The sequence below is a fragment of the Aquarana catesbeiana genome, linkage group LG10, assembly GCF_042186555.1.
Source record: "Aquarana catesbeiana isolate 2022-GZ linkage group LG10, ASM4218655v1, whole genome shotgun sequence".
Classification (NCBI taxonomy): domain Eukaryota; kingdom Metazoa; phylum Chordata; class Amphibia; order Anura; family Ranidae; genus Aquarana; species Aquarana catesbeiana.
Window position 1 is genome coordinate 111,351,421 of NC_133333.1, and position 23,003 is coordinate 111,374,423.

The 23,003-nt window shown below is 41.8% G+C and overlaps 1 protein-coding gene across 2 annotated transcripts in view; it reads left to right on the forward strand.

Moving 5' to 3' along the window:
* Positions 1-23,003, forward strand: part of DIXDC1 (DIX domain containing 1) — a 275,645-nt gene that overhangs the window by 162,850 nt on the left and 89,792 nt on the right. For both annotated transcript variants that reach the window (XM_073602439.1, XM_073602438.1), the window contains one exon: positions 20,618-20,730. In XM_073602439.1, the coding sequence (XP_073458540.1) occupies positions 20,618-20,730 (113 nt within the window). The remainder of the gene's footprint in view (positions 1-20,617; positions 20,731-23,003) is intronic.

The window sequence follows — 23,003 nt, forward strand, 5'->3', positions numbered from 1 at the left end:
CCAAGTCAACACCTCAAACTCATTGTGTTGCTCAAACCATTCTTGAGCCATTTTTGCAGTTTGGCAGGGCACATTACCCTCCTGAAAGAGGCAAGCAACAATGTTTTGGTAGGGTACATGTCAACTTAACATCCACATGAATGGCAGGACTCAAGGTTTCCCAACAGATCATTGCCCAAAGCATCATACTGATTCCGCCCTCTTGCTTTCTTCCCAACGTGCATCCTGGTGCCATCTCTTCCCCAGATAAGTGACGCAGCCGACCATCTACGTGATGTTAAAGAATATATGATTTATGAGACCAGGCCACTTTCTTTCATTGCTTCATGGTCCAGTTCTGATGCTCATGTGCCCATTTTAGGCACTTTTGGCTGCTGACATGGGTCAGTATGGGCACCGTATACATCCAACACAGAGGTACACCGCTCTGAACATAGAAAACCAGATACTGGAGTAGATGGCAGCACACCTAGTCCAAGTGCTCTGGCTCAGGATGTCCCTCCCACTTCCAAAATCGAAACATACATAAACACTGAAGAACCGGCACTCTTGGAAGTTCAGTCTTGTATCTTTATTTCATATGACCATGTTAAAAAGAACACGCAGCCACGTTTCGGCACAAGCCTTGTTCACAGCACATTCTAAAATGAAACACACAATATACATACAGTTGTGCTCATAAGTTTACATATCCTGGCAGAATTTAGGATTTCTTGGCCATTTTTCAGAGAAAATGAATGATAACACAAACTTTTCTTTCACTCGTGGTTAGTGTTTGGCTAAAGCCATTTATTATCAATCAACTCTGTTTACTCTTTTAATATAATAATGGCAACAGAAACTACCCAAATGACCCTGATCAAAAGTTTACATACCCCAGTTCTTAATACCGTGTATTGTCCCCTTTAACATCAATGACAGCTTGAAGTCTTTTGTGGTATTTGTGGATGAGGCTCTTTATCTTCTCAGATGGTAAAGCTGCCCATTCCTCTTGCCAAAAAGCCTCCAGTACCTGTAAATTCTTGGGCTGTCTTGCATGAACTGCACGTTTGAGATTTCCCCAGAGTGGTTCAATGATATTGAGGTCCGGAGACTGAGATGCCCACTCCAGAACCTTCACTTTATTCTGCTGTAGCCAATGACAGGTCGATTTGACCTTGTGTTTTGGATCATTGTCATGTTGGAATGTCCAAGTACGTCCCATGCGCAGCCTCCTGGCTGATGAATGCAAATGTTCCTCCAGTATTTTTTGATAACATACTGCATTCATCTTGCCATCAATTTTGACCAAATCTCCTGTGCCTTTGTAGCTCGCACATCCCCAAAACATCAGTGATCCACCTACATGTTTCATAGTTGGAATGGTGTACCTTTCATCATAGGCCTCGTTGACTCCTCTCCAAATGTAGCATTTATGGTTGTGGCCAAAAAGCTCAATTTTGATCTCATCACTCCAAATGACTTTGTGCCAGAAGGTTTGAGGCTTGTCTCTGTGATGTTTGGCGTATTGTAAGCGGGATTCTTTGTGGCATTTGTGTAGTAATGGCTTTCTTCTGACGTTTCGACCATGCAGCCCATCTTTCTTCAAGTGCCTCCTTATGTGCATCTTGAAACAGCCACACCACATGTTTTCAGAGAGTCCTGTATTTCACCTGAAGTTATTTGCAAGTTTTTCTTTGCCCCTCATTTTCCACTTCTTGATTAGAGTTTGAAAACTGCTGATTTGCATTCTCAATTTCTTGGATATCTTTTTATATCTCTTTCCTGTTTTATACAGTTCAACTACCTTTTCCCACAGATCCTTTGACAATTCTTTTGCTTTCCCTATAACTCAGAATCCAGAAACATCAGTGCAGCACTGGATTAAAGATGCAACGGTCTGTCATGAGTCCAGAAACTCACTGACCTTTTATACACACGCACTAATTACAAGCAAACAGATCACAGGTGAGGATGGTTACCTTTAATAGCCATTGAAACCCCTTTGTGTCAACGTGTATATATGTTATCAGGTCATAATCACCAACTTTTGATCAGGGTCATTTGGGTAGTTTCTGTTGCCAATATGATTTAAAAAGAGTAAACACAGTTGATTGATAATAAATGGCTTCAGCTAAACACTAACCATGAGTGAAATAAATGTTTTTGTGTTTTCATTCATATTCTCTGACAAATGGCCAAGAAATCATACATTCTGCCAGGGTATGTAAACTTATGAGCACAACTGTTTATACAGATAAGGAAATAGTAAACTTCACTCCCTTCAATTAGATGAAGTCCTCAATTAAAGTGGATGAGCAACATCATTACATGTGTATACTCCCTAGGAGGTGTGATACATATTATTTTCTAAAAACAAACAGAAAAATATATGTATATGATAAGCAATTGGATCTATCGAACAATATAAATATGTACATTAAAAAAAACAGAAAAAGTAGAAAAATAGAAATATATGTTCAGCACAAGGTACCCATAATTATAAAAGCCTATCAGAGGAACAAATCAACATCATATCTATGGTTCATACCATGTGGAGTCCTAGTATGAAGGTTAAAGATCCACCATACCTCACGTTCGAGGAGCTTGCGATGTGTATCACCACCTCGAGGTGGACTTCTAACCTTCTGCAAACCATAAAATGTGAAAGATGACACATTTCCTGAATGCTCCATTATAGTGGTCGCTTATTCTTGTTCTTAGAGTTCTTGTAGTACACCCCACGTACTGTAATTGACAGGATGTGCATTCCACCGAATACTGTACATCACATTATTAGTTCCACAATTTATGTAGTCTCTTATTGAAAAATTCTTACCAGTGGGACATGAGCATACTGAATTCGTTTTTTTGGATTGTTTAGTACAAAACTTGCAGGTGTTAACAGCCCAGGTTTAAGAGTCTGTAGTGTGTGACCAGGTTTTCTTCTGGACCTCTGATTGAAACAAGCTATAAAAAATATCCTCCAGTGTGCTGGCTCACCTACTCGAAAACCTGCAGCCTGCTTCCATAATTGAGTTAAGATCCTTATCTGTAGACAAGATAGGGAGATGCCTTCATATAATGTCAGTGACTTGGTTAAATTCAGTATGCAGTAACAAAAGTGATGGGGTGAATCCCCGCCATTTTTGTCGACTTTTTTTTTATAAGACTGTTTTAAAAGAGTTACTCTATCTCTATTGTTAGCTATATTATTTATAGTTCTATCTATATCCTTTTGTTTGTACCCACTTGCCTGTAACCCAGAGGACAATACATTGCATTCATCCACAAAGTGTTCCAATGTTGAACAATTGTGTTTAGTCCTAATGAATTCCCCCACTGGCACTGTCCGTATAGTGTGCGAGGGATGACAACCGGTGGCTAGCAATAATGAGTTACCGCCACATGTCTTACGGTAAGTGCAAATGCGCATATCCCCTGAGGAACTACAGCCTTGTAAAGTGATGTCCAAAAAATGAATACTTTCATGTTGAAATTATCAGCTGAATTCCAAATTCAAGGGATTAGAATACACATACATGACAAAGGAAGCAACATTGTCATAGGTGCCTTCCCATGCAAGGAGCAGGTTGTCAATGTAACGACCGTACCACTTGATGTGGCTTGTGAACAGATTGGACAGTGAGAAAATAAACTTCTCCTCCCACCAACCCATAAATAAATTGGCCAGAGAGGGGGAGAACTTGGCTCCCATTGAGGAACCCCTACATTGTAGATAAAAAAACATTTTTAAAAGTAAAAAAAAAAATATTTTAAAAATAGAAGACGGTCTAGACGCCGTACACAAAGACATGTCAACTTCAGCTCTCCAGAGCAGTCAAATTCTCAGTCAGAAACTTCTCATGGTATGAATGGAGGACCCTTGAGTGCATCTCGGAGCAGCACTTCATCTGTATTCTGCAGAGAGTTGGGCCGGTCAGATACATCATCTTCAAAAAACTATCCATCAACATCGAGTGTCAACACAAGAAAAAAGAAAAACAAGGCGAGGACGACGGGGTCGCAATAAAACAAAATCATCCCCGACAAACGAGAAGCAAGAAGTAATTACATAGGTGACAACTGACTTGGACTCTGTTACTATAGTTAAAGTGGTTAATCTTTCATTTGTTACTTTTTCTGATGCAGAGTTGTCTCTTTTCTCCAAGGTCCTCTCATTTTCTCCTATGTTGCATTTTGACATCTTTGGAACTTTACTTGATGTTAATCTTTTTATTTGCAACACAGTATTAAGGAAGCATTTTAGTGCCGAGCCAGAATCCGCTGTCTCTTCGCCTGTGGCTTCCCAGAGTGATGAGTCTGTTTGTGACACCTTTGACTTTCATGACCTGGTTGTTAGGTCCGCTTTGGAGAGTCTACAGTCAGAGACTACAGGTGGATTGCATGGTATCACAACACATAACATCTGTGGTGGCAATAGGTATTTTTACCCGGTGCAAACACATAGTGCAGCAATAGAAACGTTTCGGACTTTGGTTGAACAGGACCTAGTCTCACTTAGAGAAAGAATGGAAAAAATGCTATACTTTTCTAGTGATAACCTTACAAAGACAGAGAGGGCTGCAATTGTGGCAGCCCGTCCTTCCGGAACCTGTTCAAACGTGGTGACATCAGCACATCACTCTTACTTATGCATTTCGTCACAAGATGACGTTGTGCTGGGGCACGGTGCCCGGAAGGACGGGCTGCCACAATTGAGCCGGTCGGCTTATCCATGCATGTTTTAACTACTTTTTGTAAGTGTAGCCATTTTTTATTAAACCATATGTTGGAGATTTTACACTATGGAAGTCTTATCTCTTTTTTTGGGAACCTCATCTGATGGGGCCCCCCCTTGAGTGGCGGTGACTCACAACTCGGTTTCACAGGAGGATTAAAGGCCTTGGCTGGATAAAATAGCCACAAGTAGGATAGGCCTTCCATAATAGGAGGACTACGGAACTGGTAAGCGGCAAATTTATTAGATGGAGGTTTTTCCTTTGGAATTCACACCCTATTTTGGCGAGTAGCAGTGCACCATTGGATTGTTTCTTACATCACTGTATGGACTTTCTGCTTGCTGCATTGTTATTTTCCCTTCTTAACATTACCTAGAAGGAGAAAGCTATGCAGGATAAGTAAAAAGGTAAGCAACATTTTTTTTATAACTATAAAGTAGGTGTTATCCCAGGAAATAGCAGGCTGCCTGTCATCTTAGGGATCCATTCCTAGTTATAGGTAAGTATTTCAGAACATTTATTATCAACATGCATGTTCAGATGACCTGGATGTGCAGGTCTATGGAAAGACCTTTCACCAGTTAGATCCTACTTTTACATCTGTAGGTAGCCTTAAAGCAGATCTTCGCTGCATCTGAGCACCACAAGCCAAAAACACTATTTAATTCATTTTTAATATTTTAAAGCAAACTCCCCCATCCATCCATGTGTCCATGCTTTATTTTGCTTAGAAATCACTTTGAAAAACAAACCCCTAGCATTTCTGGCCGTGGCCATCTTGAGTAAGGGCAAATGTTTTATAGAGCATCTACTGTACTTCTTGGAATCTATCTGCCCTTAATTCAAGCATGCATGCAGGAGAGTGTGCTTAACTAAGCAAACCCCTCCCCTCCTCCCCTCCTGAAGAATCCTCGGGTTACTTAAAAAGTAACCCAGTTGTTGACCCTCCTGAAGACTCCTGGGATGGATGACATCATTTGTCTAGGCAAGAAACCAAGAAGTAGCTGAAGAAATGTAAAAAACAAAAGTTTAAAACACGTAAATATGATCTACTTTCCTATCTATTTACTAATGCTAGCAGCATGAGGATGAAAAATAATCAATGTTGATTGGGAGAGTGAAGTTCCACTTTAAGCTGGCCATACACTGATTAAAATTTGACAGGTCCAATAGGGACCTGCTGAATTTTGATCAGTGTGTGGCCTTCCCTGCTTGGCAGAAATCGATTATTTGATAGACTTCTGTCAAGGGGACATGTTGGCAAATTTTCCATTTATCAGCAATTACAACCAAGCTACTGTATCCACTGAACTGTATTCTGACAGCAGCGGGTGCAAGTGTCAGAATACAATGCCCTGGCCGGAGGGATTGCTCTATTCACCTTTTTTGTGTGGATGGGGGAATCTGTTAGTCTTTCTTTTTCTGAAGGAAAAAAAATTTCCACATATAGCCAGCTTTATGGGGGAATCTGTTAGTCTTTCTTTTTCTGAAGGAAAAAAAAATTCCGCATATAGCCAGCTTTATACTGGCTCTCACTGGCAGATAAAATCATGTAATAGAACATTGCATTTATCTGGTTTCATCCCCTCTTGATGTAAAGAGAAATAGTTCTGCATTATCTCACAATGTAAAAGTATATTCTGTGAATTAATTGTTTGGTATAAAATTAAAATTCATTGCATGGGATAGGAAGGTTTGGAAACATTTCTAGATCTTCAGTAGATTATTATAAATCCAGATAAAAAGTGACAGCTTGCCAGGTGGCACCCTTTGATCAGGCAGGGAGATGCTCTTATCTTGATAAGACCACACTTCTTATTCAACAGCTTAAAAGGCCAAACAACTCATTAATTTTAGCAGGCAGCTGGGGCCCTTGACGAAAATTAATTAAAAAAACAGTCTTTGTTAACTCTTTAAACCCAGAAAACAATAGGTTTACATTTTTTGCATTTAAGAATGTCTTTTTGCAGCTGAACTCTAAGCCAATTTTTTTTTTTTTTTTTTTTACCATGCAATAGGGCTGTACCTACACTGCATGGGTTAACTGCTCATTTTGGTCTAGAGCAGGGGTCTCAAACTGGTGGCCCTCCAGCTGTTGTAAAACTACAAGTCCCATCATGCCTCTGCCTGTGGGAGTCATGCTTGTAACTGTCAGCCTTGCAATGCCTCATGGGACTTGTAGTTTCACAACAGCTGGTGGGCCGCCAGTTTGAGACCCCTGGTCTAGAGGTTCTGAGAGCAAAGATATACTCACCTAATCCTCTGATCCTCTCAGCGCTATTCCTCTCAACCCCTGTCTGTATGCAGGTGTGGGGCAAGGAATGCCTCAGCTGCAAATTTTTGGCCCAGTACAGGTGACAACTTACTGATGGGCTCATTCAGGTAGGTTGGACTAGGATCTGAACAGGCCAGAGCTCATCCATATGGGCTGACATTGAGAGGTTGACAAAGCTTCTTCTCGTATTGTATGTGTCTTCTTAATAACAACACAGGATCATTATACATAGCACCAACCAGTCTCTTTACAGAGAAATAGTATTTTTTGATGAGCACATCTTTTGAGTTATTATTGAAGTGTTTAACTTCATGTATTCATGTGACATTTACATTTTATGTTTGCTCTTTCATCATGCTTCTTAAATATAGAAATTTGTAGATTATATGTGAACGCTATATAACTCTTAGCCAAGGTTCACACTGAGCTGCAGGAATGAAGCCATGCGAGTTCAGCTGAACTCGCACGATTTCACTCCCGCATGTCAGTCCTGATTTCTGCACAGATGTCAATGTAAATCGCAGCCAGAAATCGCAAAAAGTACTACAGAAACTACTTTTTGAAATCGGTGCGTTGCTGCAAATGCAGCGTCGCACCAATTAGGACGGTGCCATTGCCGGCAATTGCCGCCGATTTTAAATCGTTCCAATGTGAGCCAGGGCTCAATTGCTCATGTCAGATCGTTCCAATGTGAGCCAGGGCTCAATAACACAGCATACCTTCTTAGTGGTTGAGCAAAGATTTCATCCACATAATTTTTTTTCAGGTATTTATATAGCGCTGACAACTTACACATTGCTTTACATAATGTACATTTTTTGAAGTGTGGGAGGAAACCCACCCAAGCACAGAGAGAACATGCAGACTCCCAGTCCTGGTGTCCTGGTTGGAATCTGAACTGAACACCCTGATACTGCAGGGCAGAAATACTAACCACGGAGCCACTGTGCTGCCCTAACATAGAAAGCACTTTGTTTTCAGTGATCTTTTACAAAAATAGGGGTAAGTGGCGCTACCTTTATTGGGGTATCTATTGTGAAAATAGGTGCTGAATGTGTATTTTTAAGAGCCCCCGCTCTGAAGGAACAAAATCAAAAATCAATTTAAATAAAAATAAAAATAAAAGCTATTTGCATGGATGTGTCCCCACCTCTGTGTTAATGGGGTAATCTAATCTACAGACGTCCCCTCTGAAATATGTGTAATAAACCAATCAGTTAATTATTCATTAGGTACCACGTGAAAACTATTCTAAAGCATGTGTTTAATACCCTCCATCCATCCAGAGACCTCTCAGGTAGTGATGAGAAGGGTATTAAATAATAAATGAGCAAACCAAATATTATAGGTATTTCGTGACCACATAAAACATAAAAAATATAGGAAACATAAGAAGTCCTTATGAGTGTGAGAATCCAATCCCACATGTGAAGAAAAAAATAATATAAATTATATATAAATATCTAACAGTCCCACCATGCCATTATATATATACAAATATCTAACAGTCCCAGCATGACATTATATATATATATATGAATCACAACGTCGTGACAAACGCGTAAGGCGGAGCTACGCGATCACGTCACACGCGGAAGTGGAAGAGAGTGTGGAACGCAGCTGAGGCGCACGCCGCTCAGCTGACGGCCTGGATTTCACTAGCTCTCTGTGTGCACACCACTTAACGCAGTGTGAAGGCTTGGCTTGGCTTTTTGCTTTGTTTTTATTCTATATACTTTTACTTAATAGCCCGGAATGTTGGGCATATAAAAAAATTTTTTTAATAAAGTATTTTTTAAAAAAACGTATTACACTACGGGAGCCCTGTTTCCTTTCTTATGTGGATTACCTATTCCGGACGGGTTTTTGTGGCTGAAGCGGGAGGACCCAGGAACTACCCCATTGGAACCTAGGATACCATACCAGAGTGTAACACTACATGCCTACTACCCCTGCAGGGGTACAGGGAGCTGGTGAGTGGGGATCCTTGAGGGGGAGCACCGCAAGTCACTGGATGATAGCTGATTGCTTGCACAAAAGTCACTAATCACAAAGAATACTGCTGGAACACCGTTGGAATACATTATATATACACCTTTTTTGCTGGAACATTTTTTTGATTCATATATATATATATAATGTCATGCTGGGACTGTTAGATATTTGTATATATATAATGGCATGGTGGGACTGTTAGATATTTATATATAATTTATATTATTTTTTTTCTTCACATGTGGGATTGGATTCTCACACTCATAAGGACTTCTTATGTTTCCTATATTTTTTATGTTTTATGTGGTCACGAAATACCTATAATATTTGGTTTGCTCATTTATTATTTAATACCCTTCTCATCACTACCTGAGAGGTCTCTGGATGGATGGAGGGTATTAAACACATGCTTTAGAATAGTTTTCACGTGGTACCTAATGAATAATTAACTGATTGGTTTATTACACATATTTCAGAGGGGACGTCTGTAGATTAGATTACCCCATTAACACAGAGGTGGGGACACATCCATGCAAATAGCTTTTATTTTTATTTTTATTTTTATTTAAATTGATTTTTGATTTTGTTCCTTCAGAGCGGGGGCTCTTAAAAATACACATTCAGCACCTATTTTCACAATAGATACCCCAATAAAGGTAGCGCCACTTACCCCTATTTTTGTAAAAGATCTCTAGTATTAGCCACCCTCTAGAAAGGCTGTCTAAGGGGAGGCTGCACACCTAAGTCTGTGAGCGCGGAAATCCTCGTATTTCAACTTTGTTTTCAGTGAGTCAACAGACTCTAAGGCCCCATTCACACTAGCGCGTTTTTTGATGCATTTTGCATTTTGCAGAAATGCATGGGAATTTTTTAACATGGGTTCCTATGGAACATGTTCACATCAATGCTTTTTTGTATCTCTGCGTTTTTGGAAAGGGTCGGGGACTTTTTTTCATGCAAAAAGCAGCGTTTTGCATGTAATGGATTTCAATGGACAAGCATCAAAAACGCAAGTGCACCGTTTTTGCAGCGTTTTTGGTGCGTTTTTGGTGCGTTTTTGCCGTTTTTTTTTTTTTTTTATTTTTTTTTTTTGTAATTTTTTTTTAAGACTGTAAAAAAAAATGAAAAAAAAAAAAAAAAAAAAACGCAAAACGCAAAACGCGGCAAAAACGCGGCTCAAAAACGTGGCAAGCATGAAAAAAAAACCTCCAAAAACACTCAAAAGCAACATGCATAGGTGTGAATCGAGCCTTAGGCTGGGTTCACACTATTGCTGGATGCGGCTCGCAGCAGTGGTCCGGTGCGTCCCTGTTCTTCGTTTCAGGGGCGAATCAGGGCCGAATTTTAGCCTGAATTCGGCCCTGAAATGGAGCCAAAGACACACAGGACCCCTGTGCAAGCCGTTTCAGAGCTGCCACGGAGATATGTGAACCGACTCCAAAGAGAGCAAGGCACAATCTCCTGTCATGCAAATTGGATGCTGGGAAACCCGCATCCAATGCGCACCAGTGTGAACCCAGCCTTAGACTTGCATTGTGAGCACTGCACATTATACATAGAACATGCTTTTTAGGGCTCATTCACAAGGGTGCAGAGAACCGTACACTGGCAGATTTCAGGGTATTTCTGTGCCCAGGAGTCACATGCGGCCAGCAGTCTGTACAAATCTAAAGCTGCAGCTGTAAGAAAACCTGAGTAGTTACATGTGTATAGGGACGGCTAAGCAGCCATGAACGCATACAGTTTTGCACAGGCTACTGGCTGCAGCTGTACGCAAACACCTGTAGCTCCCAGATAGACTGAATTCTTTTGGTGTAGGGCTCTCTGCTCCCATGTGAATGAGCACCTTAAACATTAACATGCAGTATATTTATAACACTGTTATCATCAAGCTGATCTTTTTCACACATGTATCTAGAAAATTAATTGGCAAGACTATACATTCCCTTCAGTGGCCGCAGAAGTAAACCTCCGCTAAAAAAATGTTAAAATGGGCCCCAGGAGCGTTTAGCCATAATGTTCTAGTATACTCCGCATATTTGTACTTTATGGCACACTTATCTGGCAAGCGATCCCATCCAGTGCTGCAGTGTCAGCTCTCCAGTCCATCATGGTCACCTCAGTCTTTTTGTGGTCCTCCTTCTAGGTTCAGGCTCTTCGGCTACCTTATTGACCAGGCCATGATGGCATCACTCCCCTGACTGTGCATGGGAGTCACACTGTTATGGCACAAAGAAGTGTTATAAATGTACGCTGAGAAGCCACTTCTGGCAATAAAATCCTATTTGTCAGCATTTTTCAATTTAATTCTTTGTTCCCTAACATGTATCTGTACATTGTACAAGGATTGTCTGTGAAGGGTCAGCCAGTCACCTCTGACAATGGCTGTATCTCAGGGGAAAAACAGTGATTGGCCTGACAATCTTAGTCAGCTAATTGATTGCTACTTCTCCTGCTGGTACCCAAAGACCTGTCAATTATCAGCTTCTGGATGCTGCCTGATACTTAACCTTAAAAAAACACGAGTGGAAGGCTGTGTTGTCAAGATTTAAAAGAGTTGTAAAGGTAGAAGGTTTTTTTTATCTTAATGCATAAAAAACCTTTTGTGTGTAGAAGCCACTTCAGCACCCCCTAATACTTACCTGAGCCCCTTCTCTCTCCAGCGATGTCCACAAATGTCTAAGCCGTCCGGGACACTCCCACGGCTGTCAATCAAAGTCAGTCATCCAATCAGGAGAGAGAGGGGCAGGGGTGGGCTGGGGCTCCGTGTCTGAATAGATACAGAGCTCTGACTTGGCTTGGGTGCCTGCAAAGAAAGCTGCTGGCTGAGGGGTCACTCAATAGGAGGGAGGGGCCAGGAACAGCAAAAAGGGCCCCGAAAAGAGGAGGATCGGGGCTGCTCTGTGCAAAACCACCAACCAGACTGGCAGCTGGCTCAGCCTCATTCTTTGATCGCTCATCTCTCAGTCTCAGACCGATGCTGCATCCACCTAGGGTAGTGTGTGTGTATATATATATATATATATATATATATATATATATATATATATATATATATAATTTTTTTTTTTTTTCTAAATCCTGAACATCTCTTTTAAAAGTGTTACTAAACCCAGGACCTGCGCTGTATTCACTATATCTGGTCTCCCACAGTACACAGAACATGGAAATGCAATTATTTTAGTAAATATAGACTGCCAAATACCTTTTTTCATCAGAAGTTAGAGCCGTCTTGTGACTTCTATGTGTGTCTGGTTAAAGCTTGTAGGAGGAGTTTTCATTCTCCCACGATTGTCCAATGAGAATGCAGGACCCCTGACCCTCTGTCTGGACAGTGCTGATTGGCCCTGTGCTGATCACATGCACCCTCCCAAGAAAAAAAAAACTCTCTAGCAATATACACCAAACTGAGCATGTGCAGCCTGTCCCCTGGCTCTGTAAATATCAAGTTATTTTTTGGGGACTGTGGAAGGAGATCAGAGAAGACAGTATCAAACAGCCTTTTTACACAGTGCAGAGGATTAACCCCTTAGGTTCCACAGTGAGTATAACAAGCACGCTTTACTGCATGTACATACTGATTTTACTGCTGTGGGGTTAGTAACGCTTTAAGACCTTGCAAGTGCAGAAAAAAATTATTTTGACCTGCCAGAAATGCACTCAGCTGTCTTATTTTGGGCTGACAACACGACATTTTCTGTGGACTGAATGGTGTCAGCCCTGCCCAGTTGTCTTGCTAAACTTCTAAAAATTCACGCACTATCCTATTCTCTACAATAAAGAGACTAATCTGAATCTGTCAGTATATATAACGGACCCTTTAAAGTTCTAACTATTTTAGCTTCAAAGACTATGAATGAAAGGAATCTTGTTTTAAATAATTTTGTCATTCATGAACTACATTTGTTGTACCTTTTGGTATATTTCTCTGCTCTCTACAAAGCCTCTTGGCATCAACACTGCACCCACTTTGTCTTTTGATCTGCTCAGTACTAGATTTTTATGTCAGTATGTTTCTGACAGATCCTCCCCAGGACACAACAGCAGAAACATAAATTCAGCAGCTCTGTCAAACTTGAAATGTTATGAAGCTTAATAGCTACAACTAGCCCAAAATGCATGTTACTTGGTGGAAGTAAAATGAAATGACTCATTAAGAACCTAGTTTGTAAAGCAGAACTTTGGGCAATTTCAAAAACCTCAATTAAGAAAAAAAAATGTATTTTTGAATTAAAAGTGCTAGGCTTTTGTTTTGATGGTGCTGTAGAATTTTACCTGAAATCATTTGGATTCCCAGCATCCTTTGCACACCAGGTGAGTTTTTAAATCAGACTGTGAGAGTGAAAGTGACTACATTAGTTTCTTAAGGAAAGGAAGAAAGGATCCCTAGTGCCGCACATCCATGGAGTTGTATGATGGTGATGAGAGAGACAACCTCGGTCTGGGCTCCTGCCAGGCCATGCCCCTACATTAGTTGCTGAAATGGTAAAGAAGGGACAGGTTAAGGGTGTATGACTACAAATCATATTTACAGTCTTCCCCTTGAAATAGTGCCATATTCATTTTACATTTATTTTATTGGGTTTATAAAACATTTTAAAGACATGTAACGTTCTATACAGTGAAGAGCTGTCTCTACAAAGGAAGAGTACAAAAAGTAGATGGACAATGACAAAGATACAGGTAAACTAGAACAGGTTAGTTAGTGTCAGTACCTCATATATTGAGAAAAGAACAGTGCTTAGTATAATTTATGAGTGAAAAAAGTTATACACATACAGTTGTGCTCATAAGTTTACATACCCTGACAGAATTTATGATTTCTTGGCCATTTTTCAGAGAATATGAATGATAACACAAAAACTTTTCTTTCACTCATGGTTAGTGTTTGGCTGAAGCCATTTATTATCAATCAACTGTGTTTACTCTTTTTAAATCATAATGACAACAGAAACTACCTAAATGACCTTGATCAAAAGTTTACATACCCCAATTCTTAATACTGTGTATTGCCCCCTTTAACATCAATGACAGCTTGAAGTCTTTTGTGGTATTTGTGGATGATGCTTTTTATCTTCTTAGATGGTAAAGCTGCCCATTCCACTTGGCAAAAAGCCTCCAGTTCCTGGAAATTCTTGGGCTATCTTACATGAACTGCACGTTTGAGATCTCCCCAGAGTGGCTCAATGATATTGAGGTCAGGAGAGTGAGATGGCCACTCCAGAACCTTCACTTTTTTCTGCTGTAGCTAATGACAGGTCAACTTGGCCTTGTGTTTTGGATTATTGTCATGTTGGAATGTCCAAGTACGTCCCATGCGCAGTTTCCTGGCTGATGAATGCACATGTTCCTCCAGTATTTTTTGATAACGTACTGCATTCATCTTGCCATCAATTTTGATCAAATTTCCTGTGCCTTTGTAGCTCACACATCCCCAAAACACCAGCGATCCAACTCCGTGTTTCACAGTTGGAATGCTGTACCTTTCATCATAGGCCTTGTTGACTCCTGTCCAAATGTAGCATTTATGGTTGTGGCCATAAAGCTCAATTTTGGTCTCATCACTCCAAATGACTTTGTGTAAGAAGGTTTGAGGCTTGTCTGTGTACTGTTTGGCGTATTGTAAGTGGGATACTTTGTGGCATTTGCGTAGTAATGGCTTTCTTCTGGCGACTTGACCATGCAGCCCATCTTTCTTCAAGTGCCTCCTTATTGTGCATCTTGAAACAGCCACACCACATGTTTTCTGAGAGTCCTGTATTTCACCTGAAGTTATTTGTGGGTTTTTCTTTGCATCCCGAACAATTTTCCTGGCAGTTGTGGCTGAAATTTTGGTTGGTCTGCCTGACCGTGGTTTGGTTTCAACAGATCCCTGTCAGGGCTGGGCTCAGCCCTTCATTCTCAAAGCTGGCCGCTCAGCTGTTGGCTAATTGCCAGCTCCTATCTCTCCACAGTGACTCACCTGTTGACTGCTCGTCAGTCCTGCCTACTTAAGTCGTCCAGTCCAGATAATCTCTGCCTTCGCCTTGGTGACATCTCTAGAGACGCTCTCCTGTGTTCCTGTTAAAGACTTGCTTGGCTGACATTCCTTCTGGCTCCAGATCCTGCTTGCTGTTCTACTATGCTCATCTCTGGCTCCCTGATGTTTTTGGCTTGTCTGACTATCTGTTCCGGTTCTTGAACCCTGGCTATGTTTTGTCTACGTTTACCCTGTTTACCTTTTTTTATTATTATTAAACAAGTGTGATTTAACTGTACTTCTGTCACAGTTTGATTGATGGTTTCTGACAAGCCCCTCATTTTCCACTTCATGATTTTGAGAGTTTGAACACTGCTGATTGGCATTCTCAATTCCTATATCCCTTTCTTGTTTTATACAGTTCAACTACCTTTTTCCGCAGATCCTTTGACAATTCTTTTGCTTTCCCCATGATTCAGAATCCAGAAACCTCAGTGCAGCACTGGATGAAAGATGCAAGGGTCTGTCAGGGGTCCAGAAACTCATTGACCTTTTATACACACACTAATTACAAGCAAACAGATCACAGGTGAGGATGGTTGCCTTTTCAAAATCTTATCTAAGAATTTTCGTTCATATTTCGCACCATTAGTGGGCTGCAGCAACACCGATTTTCGTGCGGCAATCAAATTTGAGTAATTGGACATGTTGGAAATTTTTTTAAAAACGAAAAATTTTCTAATCAATGATGGGAGAATCATGCAAGAAATGTAATCGAAATAAGAAATGCGCATGTGCAAGAAAAGAAATTTCCCGGAAAGAAAAGAAGATTCCTAGCCACGAAAATTCTTTCCTGTAGCAACATGAGGTGAAATTCAAGGCTTGGTTGGCCTAATTTCAAAATCAATGGTGGCACCATTGGATCACAAAATGCACAAATTTTCTGGTTTTCAAAAGAAAATTCTTTTGAGATTCGACCATGTATGGCCAGCCTTAATAGCCATTCAAACCCCTTTGTGTCAACTTGTGTGCATGTTATCCGGCCAAAATCACCAGGGTATGTAAACTTTTGATCAGGTTCATTTGGGTAGTTTCTGTTGTCTTTATGATTTAAAAAGAGTAAACACAGTTGATTGATAATATGTGGCTTCAGCAAAGCAGTAACCATCAGTGAAAGAAATGTTTTTGTGTTATCATTCAGATTCTCTGAAAAATGACCAAGAAATCATAAATTCTGCCAGGGTATGTAAACTTATGAGCACAACTGTATCATCCATTGGGGGTTTCCAGGTAATGTAGCCAGTGCGTAATTGTTCCCAGGGAGTTGGGCATTGTGGAGTTCATACTGGCAATGGCTGAAGCCTGTTAAAACCAGGGTAAAGCTGGCCATACACAGAGTGAATTTCTTAGTGTTCCTGATAAATTGGCCAAAATTCCATCAGTGGGTGACCCTGCCTACATGTCTCCACCTGACATCCTTCTATTATATCGAAGGAGCTAGGTGGAAAAATAGTGGCTAAAAAGCCCCTGCATCCCTACAGATACCACCGTCTGTCAGATTACAATATAGCATAGCAGGAGATTTATCCATTGATGCTGTTAGCATGGATGGAGAAATCTGTTAAGCTGACCATAGATGGATTTAATCCCGGCGGGTTCAAGTAGGGACCATCTGAGATTCGATCCATCTATGGACAGGCTGATTGTATCCAAGTCGATCCATCAATTGACCTGTACACAACCAGCATGTCGGATCTTTATCGCATGTGCTTATTGTCCGTGGTTAAGCCGCTAGCAGTAATCATGGTCTCCTGGCAGGGACGGCTCCCTGCGCTCCCCCGCCGGGAGAACAGAATAGCTTTGTGGGAGGGAATCAAAGGATTTTCTTTCCTGCAATCAGTGGTTGCAGGAAAGAAAATTGCACAATCTATGGCTTGCCTTAGATTTCTTTTGTTCAGCCTGAAGGCTGAACAAAAAGAATTTATATATATATGGTCAAGGGGGTTAGCCAAGGGGGTTAGAAAGGGGGTTAGCCAAGGTGAGCAGAAGAATGGGCATAGGTAAGGAAAGGGGGAGTTATTTGGGGCCCGACCGGTGCATATGGTATAACCTGCCATATTTCATACACAAGTAGAGGGCAGGGTAGGTGTTTAGAAAGCTTAGAGTTTAAATAAAGGGCAGTGCTATTTTATAGGTTCAGCGTCTCTGGGGTATAGGTTTAGAAAGCAAGATTTTGAATTGACATTAATAAACCAAATAATGGCGGCACTGAGAAAGGAGAAATATGCAGGTAGTCAGCTCCATTGTATTTACTTGGGAAAAAAAAAAAAGATGTTTTTTATCATTTGACTGGAGCTGCCCTGTCAATACTGTGCTGTATTTTCATATTAGCACTGGTTCAGTCTACCAGATGATCAGATACTTTGTATACAGGATTAAATACCCCTAAGCTGAAGACCCCATGGAGATTAATGCGATTTTACTGTCTGATCATCATAGGTGAACTGAAGCTGGTCTGACAGCTGTTATTCCCCATAATTCAATGAACATTCATAAACCACTCATCACAGTGTCCCAGAAATGATGCAGACCAAAAAAAGATAATACACGATATTAAAAATAAAAACTGAGGAGCAACAATGAATGACACCTGGTTCCACATTTCCTTATATAACTTCAGACTCCATTTTGATATATGGAACAATAGGGAACCACATATGTAATGGTCTATTTAAAAGTCTTTATTGTGCATGCATACATAGATAGACAATATTACAGATTATTAGTTATTATTCTATGATTACAGTGTTATTAGACACAATTATGGAGTTGATTTACTAAACGCAAATAGACTGTTCACTTTGCATGTGTATTTGCACTCTGCAAGTGCAGTTGTTCCAGAACTTAGTAAATGAGGGGGAAACTTTGCTGACTTCCATCATCCAATCATGGGCAAGCAAAAAAAATGTTTTCATTTTCCTTGCATGTGATTGGGTGTTTTATGCAGCTCCAACTCAATTACTAAGCTCTGGAGTAACTGCACATGCAAAATGCACAGTCTATTTGCCTTTCAACACCAATGCTGTTGATTATTAAATTAATATACTGTGTACTGCTTATGATACTTCTGATGCTGACATTCTTGACAGATGTCTATTTATTTATTTTTTTTTTCTTGTTTTTTCCTGAAAATCAATAAAATATGTATATGAGTACTTGATGCACATACATCTTTTTTGTCAACTGAAATAGTTATGCAAGTATATGCAAATAAGTTACATAATAATAAATGACCTTGTTAACCATGTAGGCTGCAGGAGAACACACTAACCTGCTTGCTTCAGCCTGTTCACAGTGATGAGGGAAGTCTTATTGTTTTTAATGTTAAAACAAACTGTTCCATTCCCCAAGCATATACAACAATCTAATATTGAGTAGGTTCCCCTTTTGCCACCAAAACAGCCCTAACCCATCAAGGCATAGGTGCCACTAGACCTCTGAAGGTATGCTGTGGTATCTGGCACCAAGCTGTCATTAGCAGATCCTTTAGGGCCCTGTACGTTTCAAGGTGGGGCTTCCATGGATCAGACTTATTTTTCCAGCACATTCCACAGATGCTTGATTGGATCTTTTGAGTTTGGAGGCTAAATCAGCACCTCAAACTCATTGTTCTGTTCCTCAAACCATTCTTGAACCATTTTTGCAGTGTGGTTTCCCAGCAGAACATTGCCCAAAACATCACAATGGCTCAGCCTGCATGCTTTCTTCCCAGTGCATCCTGGTGCCATCTTTTCCCCAGGTGAGCAATGCACATGCACCTGGCTATCCACATGATGTAATAAAAAACATTGACTGGGCCACCTTCTTTCATTGCTCCGTGGTCCAGTTCTGATGCTCATGTGCCCATTGTAGGCACATTTGGCTGTAGACTTGGGTCAGCATGGGCACCCTGACTGGTCTGCGACTATACAGCCCCATGCACCACCAAATGTAATGCCCATTTTTTCTGCTTTTAACATATAAACTTCAATGTTATTCGCTTAACGCCTGTAAGTGGTCATAAAGTTATGGCTGATCAGTGCATACTTATTGTTATCTTCATAGTCTACTCCATCATCTGTTTCAAACACATTCCTTTTAACAAAACCTGCTACCTCACTAAACAGTGCTGTTACTGATATACAGATTTTACTGTTTTATTAAGTCAGTATCTAATCCCTCATCACCATCTGTAACCACCTCCCGGCCGGCCGCTGATTTATGCAAAGAGCAGTAACAGGACTGTCAGAGGAAGGACAGAGGTTTCTGACATTCTGGCTGTGATGGCCAGCCTGTTGTCACCTTTATTGAGTTGTGTGAGAGGCAAGATGGCAGCACCCAATGGGGGAATAACTGGCTATCTGGGGACACACTGGAGCTGGATTTTTTGTTCACAGATTATGCATCGGTGAGTTTTTTTTTTTTTAAGCTGAATAGATCATATTTGGTTCTGCAAATGCTAGCCAAGGAAAAGGTTGCTTTAAGTTCTGCTCACCTAACACCAGGCATGAAATATCAATTAAGGAGTTCAATAGTACATTAACTTTAGTAATAAACATAATTCAGTGTAAGAGAAAGACAAGGGAAGGAAATGCTATTTTAGGCTCTTAAAATGGTCAAAATGATTTATTGCATTTTGGATTGATTTGTAAAGCCTACATGGTAAAGATACATGCATACTGTCTTAAACAAGAAAGAATTCCAGGATCCTAAATAGTTACTGGCATTGTCTCATTTATTGCTATTATTGTGTATTACACATTTGTGGTGTAGCACATGATATATGCTTATAGATTGAAGCTGGATCCACACTGTTTCACTGCGGTAACACATACATTAGCATGTATTTAATGTGTTGTGTGCTGCGGTGGCATTTATTCATAATAGCATTCGTATTTTATTTATTTTTTCAAAGAAAGGGATTGCACTGAAGTAAGGTTAAAGTAGAACTATAGGCAAAACTTTTTTTTTTCATTTTGGATAGAGTAATGCCACGTACACACGGTCAGACTTTCCGACAGGAAATGTTCAATGTGACCTTGTTGTCAGAAAGTCCGACCGCGTGTATGCTCCATCGAACATTTGCTGCCGGAATTCCGCACAGAAATGTTTGAGAGCAGGTTCTCAAATTCTCCGACAACTTCACTTTGTTGTCGGAAATTCCGATCGTGTGTACGTGGCATAAGGGATGGTTGTAGCTCCTGTTAGCTTTTTTTTTGTTTTTGTTTTTTCCTTCCGTGTCCCATTGGGGAGACTTACCTTCACTTCCTGTCCCGTAGCCAAAATAGGAAGTGAGAAAATCCCCACAAATTAGGGAAAACCCTTGAGTGGTCACCAGAACTAGTGGAGATCCCCTCTATTTCTTTTTCTGAGGACAACCCAAAATTTGTGATTTTCTTTTACTTTAATTTTCAATGATAATTATAAAAAAGACAAATAGAAATGGAGGATCTCCCTAACGGGGGCACAGTCAGCAATAATAATTGATAGGTGTTCTAATCCACCTCTGTTCTGAAAAAAAATTTTTGCCTTTAGTTAAACTTTTAAGTGTATAAGTGTATTGAAAGGATAACTGTTCTTCCACAAAAGTCTGTTTGGCTTCTACAGTTCTAACTTTTATTCTTCCAGTCTGACATCTCCAAGCCCTGTGCATAGTTCAAAATCAGAAGTCAGTGGAGCTCATTGTGAAGATAAGGCTGAAATCACAATTATCCAGTGTGAGGAGAATCTTTGTAAGAAAGGTAAGAATACAATTTTGTAATACAAACACACACAGCTAATACTGTATATTTAGGATGGATTGGGCTAAGTACACCATATAGGGTTGCCACTTTTTCTTCAAGCCAAACCTGAACACTTTAGCGGCGCACAGCAAAAAAAAATTTTTTTAGCATAGGATTGTAAAAGACCTGGGATACCTTTCAGCGCTCCAAAGAGAATAGTAATGTGGCGTGCATAGTGCCCCCTCACCCTCCTATCAGGCACTGTTCTGAACTACATTCCTGTCTGAATATTGTGTCTGGGTTTCAGGTGGACTGAAATCCGGACACATGATTCAAAACCTGAACTGTCCGGGTGAATCCCGGACAGGTGGCAACCCTAGCACTATACATGCAGGAGATTCGTTCTCATGCCAATAATGAAGGCCTGTAATCATGTGTGGTTATACAGTACTTGACCGCGAGATTGTGTTTCCAGCGCGATCCCATCGCGCTGGTTCTCAGCGACGGGGTACTGTGTATCTCGCGCTGGCTCGCTCATCGGGAAAGGAAAACTGTTTTTTCCTTTCGCGATGAGCGACAGACAGTGCTGACAGCTGTCTGGTATGAATCATGAGGGGGAACGCCGCGCCAAATTTTAAATAAAAAACCGGCGTGGGTTCCCCCCAGGGGCATACCAGGCCCTTAGGTCTGGTATGGATTTTAAGGGGAACCCCCTATGCCGAAAAATCGGCATGGGTGTCCCCCCCAAAATCCATACCAGACCCTTATCCGAGCACGCAGCCCGGCCGGTCAGGAAAGGGGGTGGGGACGAGCAAGGCCCCCCCCGAACCGTACCAGGCTGGATGCCCTCAACAAGGGGGGTGGGAGCTTTGGGGAAGTGGGGGGCGCCCTGCGGGCCCCCCCACCCCAAAGCACCTTGTCCCCATGTTGATGAGGACAAGGGCCTCTTCCCGACAACCCTGGCCGTTGGTTGTCGGGGTCTGCGGGCAAAGGGCTTATCGGAATCCAGGAGCCCCCTTTAATAAGGGGGCCCCCAGATCCCGGCCCCTCACCCTATGTGAATGAGTATGGGGTACTTCGTACCCCTACCCATTCACCTGGGGAAAAAAGTGTCAATAAAAAACCCACACTAGACAGGTTTTTAAAGTAATTTATTAGGCAGCTCTGGGGGTCTTCCTCCGACTTCGGGGGTCTTCTTCCGACTTCTCCGGCCTCTTCTTCCGGTGTCCGCTTCTTTTCCTGCTCTCCCGGTGTCCGCTTCTTCTCCCACCTCTTCTCCCGGTGACCGGTTCTTCTGCTGGGCTCCTCCGCTATCTTCTGCCGCTCTTTTGCTAGCAGTGGCCAGGTCTTTGCCGTCTTGTTCCTTCCTCTCTTCTTCCGATGTTGACACGACGCTCTCTCCCACTGTAATGATGTATGCGAGGTGCGGGGCGACCTATATAGGCATGGGGCGTGGTCACCCGGTGACCCCGCCCCTATGATGTCACAGTCCCGGGGCATGATGGGACTGTGACATCATAGGGGCTCACACAGCATAACAGCGGGAGACAGCGTCATGTTAACATCGGAAGAAGAGAAGAAGGAACAAGATGGCGAAGACCCGGCCACCGCTAACAAAAGAACGGCAGAAGATAGCGGAGGAGCCCGGCAGAAGAACCGGACACCGGGAGAAGAGGCGGGAGAAGAAGCGGACACCGGGAGAAGAGGCCGGAGAAGTCAGAAGAAGACCCCCGAGGTCGGAAGAAGACCCCCGAAGGCAGAAGAAGACCCCCGGAGCTGCCTAATAAATTACTTTTAAAACCTGTGTAGTGTGTTTTTTTATTGACACTTTTCCCCCCCAGGTGAATGGGTAGCGGTACGATGTACCCCATACTCATTCACATAGGGTGGGGGGCCGGGATCTGGGGGCCCCCTTATTAAAGGGGGCTCCCGGATTCTGATAAGCCCTCTGCCCGCAGACCCCGACAACCAACGGCCAGGGTTGTCAGGAAGAGGCCCTTGTCCTCATCAATATGGGGACAAGGTGATTTGGGGTGGGGGGGCCCGCAGGGCGCCTCCCCTTCCCCAAAGCGCCCCCCCCATGTTGAGGGCATGCGGCCTGGCACTGTTCAGGAAGGGGGGCGCTCGTCCCCACCCCCTTTCCTGACTGGCCGGGTTGCGTGCTCGGATAAGTGTCTGGTATATGGATTTTGGGGGGGACCCCCATGCCGATTTTTCGGCGTAGGGGGTTACCCTTAAAATCCATACCAGACCTAAAATTTGGCGCGGCGTTCTCCCTCATGATTCATACC